This window comes from Pteropus vampyrus, unplaced genomic scaffold, assembly GCF_000151845.1.
Source record: "Pteropus vampyrus isolate Shadow unplaced genomic scaffold, Pvam_2.0 Scaffold279, whole genome shotgun sequence".
Lineage (NCBI taxonomy): Eukaryota > Metazoa > Chordata > Mammalia > Chiroptera > Pteropodidae > Pteropus > Pteropus vampyrus.
This window is the reverse complement of record NW_011889060.1, coordinates 144,320-150,956: the sequence shown is the minus strand read 5'-3', so window position 1 is coordinate 150,956 and position 6,637 is coordinate 144,320. Positions and strand designations below refer to the sequence as shown.

The 6,637-nt window shown below is 40.3% G+C and overlaps 1 protein-coding gene across 1 annotated transcript in view; it reads left to right on the top strand.

The window, feature by feature from the left end:
• The window catches only part of B3GALNT2 (beta-1,3-N-acetylgalactosaminyltransferase 2), a 51,936-nt gene that overhangs the window by 33,989 nt on the left and 11,310 nt on the right, over nucleotides 1-6,637 (top strand). Inside the window, exon 7 of the mRNA XM_023520818.1 lies at nucleotides 4,499-4,609. Within this exon, the coding sequence (XP_023376586.1) occupies nucleotides 4,499-4,609 (111 nt within the window). The remainder of the gene's footprint in view (nucleotides 1-4,498; nucleotides 4,610-6,637) is intronic.

The following is a 6,637-nucleotide window of genomic DNA, read 5'->3' as shown; positions in this document are numbered from 1 at the left end:
TCAGAAGGCGGTCTTTTTTTCTATTGTGATATAATTGACAAAACGTTAGTTTCAGGTGTACAAGATAATCATTCAGTGTTTATATTTTGCAAAATGATCACAGTAAGTCTGGTTAACATCCGTAACCACTCAGTTATAAATTTTCTTTTTCTCGTGATGAGAACTTTGAAGAGCTACTTAGCAACTTTCAAACACGTAATAAAGTAGTGTTAACTGTAGTCACCACACTGCGTCACGTCCCCAGGACTTACAGCTGGGAGTCTGCACCTTCTGACCCCTTCACCCATTTCTCCTCACTCTGTCTCTGGCAACCCAAACACCCATATGTTCTCAGTGTCTGTGAGTTTGGGGGTTTTGTTGTTAATTTTAGATTTTACATATAAGTGTAATCATACTGTAATTATCTTATTTCTGTCTGACATTTCACTGAGCATAATATCCTCAAGGTCCACGTGTGCTGTAGCAAATAGCAAGATTTCCTTTTATAAATGGCTGAATGATGTCCCATTGTATTTATACATCACAACTTTTTTTTATCCGTGGACCCATCAGTGGACACTTAGGTTATTTCCACATCTTTGTTCTTGTAAATAATGCTGCAGTGAATATAGAAGTGCATATATCTTTTCGAGTTAGTGCCTTCATTTACCCAAAAGTAAAATTACTGGATCTTATGCTATTTTTAAGTTTCCGAGGAGGCTCCACGCTGGTTTCCGTAGTGGCCGCACCAGTTTACAATCCCACCAACAGTGCCAAGGGTTCTCTTTTCTCCACATCCTCACTGACGCTTCTTTTTTTTCTTTTTTCTTTTTTCTTTTTTTGGGATAATAACCGTTCTAACAGGTGTGAGGTGATGTCTCATTGTGATTTCGATTTGCATTTCCCTGATGATTAATGATGTGGAGCATTTTTTCATGTACTTGTTGGCCACATGTATGTCCTCTTTGGAAAATGTCTTTTCAGATCCTCTACCTGTTTTTTAATCAGATTGTTCTTTTTGCTATTGAGTTATATGAGTTCTTTATGAATTGTGGATATTGACCCCTTATCACATACGATTTGCAGACATTTTCTCTCACTTGGTAGGTCGCCTTTTCATTTGGTTGATGGTTTCCTTTGCTGTGCAGAAGCCTTTTAGTTTGATATAGTCCCACTTGTTTATTTTTGCAATTGTTGCCTTCGCTTTTGCTGTCAAATTCAAAAAGTCACTACCAAGACCAGCGTCAAAGAGCCTACTGCCTATGTTTTCTTCTAGTTTTATTGTTTCAGATCTTAAGTTCAATTCTTCAATCCATTTCGAGTTGATTTTTATGTGTGGCGTAAGATAGTATTCTGGCTTCATTCTTTTTTGTATGTGGTTGTCCAGTTTTCCCACCACCGTTTAATGAAGGGACTGGCCTGTCTCTGTTGTATATTCTTGCCTCCTTTGTCATAAGTTAATTGACCATATAGCATGAGTTCATTGCTGGGCTCTCTGTTCTGTCCCATTAATCATTGTGTTTTATGCCAGTACCATACTCTTTTTGATTACTATAGCCTTGTAAAATACTTTGAAATCAGGAAGCACGACGCCTCCAGCTTTATTCTTTCTCAAAATGGCTTTTGCTATTCAGGGTCTTTTGTGTTTCCATACAAATTTTAGAATCGTTAATTGTATTTCTGTGAAAAATGCCGTTGGAATTTTGGTAGAGAGTGTTATTTCTGTGTGCTCTTTCTTACCCACGAGCACTGCATATCTTTCCATTTATTCGTGTCTTCGGTTTCTCAGAGGTCAGTCCTAATATCTAAACGATAGGTGCTCGCTTCCTTTCACCTTGGATTTTCGTAATAGTCCAACGGCCACTTTCCCTCCCTGCCCGTGTCGTCCTGCCATTGTGTCGTTGGAGTGACATTTCCAGACTTGCAGGTGGAATGGTGCCCGTCTCGCGTTTGCAGCCGTCCGTGCTCCCCGCTGCCTTCTGGGTAAAGGACGGACCGCGGCGTAGCAGCCCGCGCTGACCGCAGCCTGCGTGTCACCCCTCCTTTCCCCGCGGTGTGTTTCAGCGATTTTAAACCACTTGACATTTTCCTGAATATGCAGTGCGGGTCCAAGTCGTGCCATTTGCTGTGTCATTTTATCTGCCCGCCTCCCATTTTCCTGATTCGAACTCCTTCAAGATTTAGCTCAGCTCCCGTAGTCACTTGAAATTCTGGCTGACTCCAAACAGGATAACGTTCCTTCATCACTGAGCCTGTTGTTGTATATTATGATTGTTTGAAGAAATGGGCTGCTTCGTTTTTTTGAATCTTCGCACATTGCCCACAGCCTGGTACCTAATAGACACTGTAAAGTTTAAATAATGGCGCGTATCTGAAAGAAAATATGCCCCAAATTTACTTTGTTGTGTATTTGTTTAGTTTAAAAAATCTTTTTTCCCCAATTATGAAAGTATGAAAATATGTGAAAGTAATACATATTCACTGTTGAAAACTTGACAAAACTATAGAAAGGTTAAAAGAATGTGATGTCATCATCTATTCCCAGCACATTTGGTATATTTAGGTCCTTTTTTTTTCTTTTTCTGTGTATAATCTGTTGGTGAGAATATTTTTTGCTTTTACAGAATTGAGATTTCGCATCAAATTCAATAGAGAATTAAGGCCACCCGGGGAATGTGTAGAAATAATCAGCACCTATTTCAGAGATAGGGAGATGGACTCTTTTAAAGAGTAGTTCACCTGCGTGCTCGCGCCGGCGGCGATGGGGCTGTGTTACGCTGAGCAGAGATACTGCGCTGCACACAGCATCGCTCGCCTCAGGCGGCCCTGTGACGTAGCTGCCGTGTGCTCTGTTCTGAAGGTTAGGAAGCGATGACACAAGCTGTGTCTGCAGGATCTACTCTGAGGGTCCACCAGGCGGGTCAGGAGGGTCACAGGTAACGAAGATTAAGGCACGTTAGCGGAACATAAAGTGACAGACTGCCTGATTTCAGTGTTTTTTATCTCTTTTGGTTGAGAAGTTTTATTGCTTAAAAAAAGCTTGCAAACCACTGGCCTAGCTTATTGGACAAATTCAGTTTTGTATCATGTCCTTACAACAATGCTTGCTAAATGAGACGTTAAGCACTCCTCTCTTATACATGAAAATTTTTTAGAATATTAAAGCTGTATCTTTTATCGCATGCTCTATACCAGAGTTAATTCTAATTGATTTTGAATTCAACATTAAATAAATACTTTTGAGTCAGGCTCCTTATGTGTCAGGCCATTCTGGTGCCGGGGATGTTGTGATTGACCGAAGAGACAAGATCCCTGCTCTCATGGTGTTTGCATCCTGGCGGGAGCAGTTGACTCGTCAGTAGAGAAGTAAACAGGAAATATGGGAGTGCTGAGTGGTGTAAGAAGATAAGACAGGTTGATGTGACGGGGAGAAGTTGGGGGTTGGTTGCCTTCTGTCGCATCTCTGGGGAGACAGTGTGGAGCTGACCCGAGCAGTACTGAGGAGCCAGCTGGGCAGATACTGAAAATGGAGACCACAGAGAAATTAGAAGACGGTGGAATTTAAATGTATATCAAACCTTGGGGGAAGGGAACGGAACTTCCTAAGCTCAGAATTTAATAATCACCAAGGACAAGCTTGTCAGGTTTGACAAGAGAAATCTTATGGACCTTTGAACTTCAAAAACCAAACGAGTCTGAAAAAATATTTTTAGCATGTAAAACATATACAGGATTATCTACTAAAAGCTCACAGAGATTAATAAGAAAAAATATAAAATTCAGTAGCTAAATGGCAAAGAAGCATGACAAAGCAATTCCCAGAAGAGACTGTGTAATTCATAAAGATCAATAGAAATCTAAGGAAACACAATTAAATGAAGAATCTTTTTAACAAATTAGTTTAAATTTCTTTTACTAATATCCCATACTGGGAAGAGTACAGTGCACACAACTGGCATTTTCATAAAATGCTAATGACTATAAAATAGTAAAATTCGCTTTTGAAAAACAGTTTGGCGCTGTGTACCAAAATCCATACAAAATGCCTCTACTTCTTGGCTCAGTAATTTCACCTCTGGGAATTTTAAATTAAAAAAACATTACTGGGGGGGAATCTTGACACCAGAATCCCATGATTTTAGTAGACATGTGGTCTGACGGTAGGGAAATGTTGGAGTGAATCAAGCTGCGTCCATTCAGGGGCTTGTGTACGTACATGAAAAAGAACGCCTGTAACAGCTGCAGTAGCATAAGGAATCGCTTTCGACACAGTGGGAGATGACAGCGGCATGCAGAACTGTCATCTGTATACCCTTCGTAATTGCCTTTTTCAGTGCGTGTGAAGATGAGAGATGGAAGCGGGGAGGGGTGGACACCAGAACGTTAACCATGCTGTGGCAGAGCTGTGGGATAGAAATTCTAGCCTCCGTGTCTTAAAAAAAAAGTCTTTTTTTTAAAAGAGCTTAAAACCTAAATGTCAACAATAGAGAAATTGACTCACTTTTCATCTTTCACAAAGAGCTTTGAAGGTACAATCGTGTGGGAGAGCCAAGACCTCCAAGGCCTCGTGTCAAGAAATCTGCACAAAGTGACAGTAAATGACGGAGGGGGAGTTCTCAGAGTCATCACAGTAAGCCTTTCTTTTTTTTAAAGGTTGTTTAGTATACTTCAGCATTTTTTAATCCATAAAAGTGTTTTTAAATTTATTTTTATACCAACTCAGGCAATATGGAATAGTGAATCTTATGTGTTTTAGAATATATGTAGTAGAAAATGTATAGTCACCACAGTAAAGATGAAAAACTCAAATGTTCTATGATTTTGTAACTTAGTAAATACATGGTTTTGCCTTAAAATCGGTGCATTTTTAAAAGTGTGATATTTCATTTCTCAGTAGTAAACATTAAAAACATTTGCTTAACGCAATTCAGAATATTCACTGTCTCACCTCGATAGTAGGATGTTGGTTAAAGCACTACAGATGAAAGTATTAGACGTAAGCTTTTCGCTTTCATATCTGTTGCTGCGATTTCTGCCTCGTATTTTTAATTTATTCAGATTTGCTTCAAATTTAAAACAGTTTGACAGATAAACTTCTCAGAGTAATTGTATGATGGTAAAGAAGGTGTAAACAAACTTAAAATGATGAACTTTAAGTGGTGTTTGTGGTGGTGTCACAGACACAATCTTGAATTCTCTTTGATGCTCTGGTCTGATGATTAGAAAAGTACTTGGCATTTAAATTCACAAGCGTAGTATATTTTCGTTAAATATTAATGTTACTCACATGAATTAATTCCTGAACTAGACATGCCTATCGTGCGGTGTGTTGTTACTGATCTAGCAAACACGTACTGCCCGCCAGGGTAACCAGGCACGGTGATGGGCAAAATGGGTCCTTACCGGCCCGCAGTGGAGCTTGTACTCCAGGGAAGAAGACATTAAGCAGATCACAGATTCACATATGATGATAAACTTAGCTTTGTAGGCCATGGTTAGGATCTCATCATCATCCCTGATTATGAAGGCTTTTAAGATATAATAGTCTATCTTAAACAAAAGACTTCATAATCAGGAGTGGAGTTTATGGGGTTTATTTCTTTTATTTTCAAGGCAATTGCCTTTACTATCTTGTCTCTTTTTACATTTGTGAAACTTAAAAATATACAAGATGTGGTATTGAGTCGGTTACAGAAAAGGAAATCAGATTACTTCTGAGTTGAGGACTAGGTTCAAATGTAAAGACTCCAGGGATCTACTTTGGGGCTGAAAAATAGTTGTAGAGGGCTAGAGGTAGCTTCAGCACTCAGCTAATCTTAAAAAGAGATCAGGTAACTTAGTAGCCTCCTCCAAGAAACCCCCTGTGTAAATGCAGGTTTTCATAAACGCTTAGAGCTGAAAGTTCTCCTAAGTCTTGCTGCCTTGCTGGCAAGTAATGATGTCAGAAAAATTTAAAAGCCAAAATAAAAGCCAAGCTATGACCTTTAGTTAGAAGTTAATAAACAAAAAGTACTATCAAGTTCTAAAGCCAAAATGGTATAGCATATACAATGAAGAGTATGCTACCCTTTGTGGAACTGCGAAGCAGAATCTGTGGCATTCACCTTGTAATTTCCTTCACTATAAACTTCAGCTATAAACCATATTTTAAATTAGATGACGTTACCCCCGTCACCTCAAGACAGTGTCCCTCTGCCAGCCTTAGAACATTGCTTCGTATGGTACAGCTCTGCTGAATAGACCCGTTCAGAAGGGGAGCCCACAGTGCTCCTGTGGATGGGCGGGTGTAGGAGGAGCGCTGTAAACACGCAGACGCGTGGCCGAGGTCGCATCCCGCTCTGCAGCTGTGCCGTGTAGGAGAGCCACACACTCAGCTGAGTCGCCTCCCTGAGTACCTGGTACGGTGAAGAGGTAAATCTCTAATCAAAGGGCCTCCAGCGCTGAGTGGGCTACAGGCTGGTGGCCATCGGCGCAGCGTCTCGGCACCTTCCCAGCGTCGGTAAGCAGTAGGGCTCCATCTGAACTGTCTGTTTAGGGGGGCCCTTTGCTGAGTGGTAACCCACCTTTAAACTGCCTAGATGTGTTCGAACTCACAGCAATTTTCAGTCTCCAAGAAATCAAAGGTGATCGTGTTTTTTTAAGTTGTAGGGTTATGATG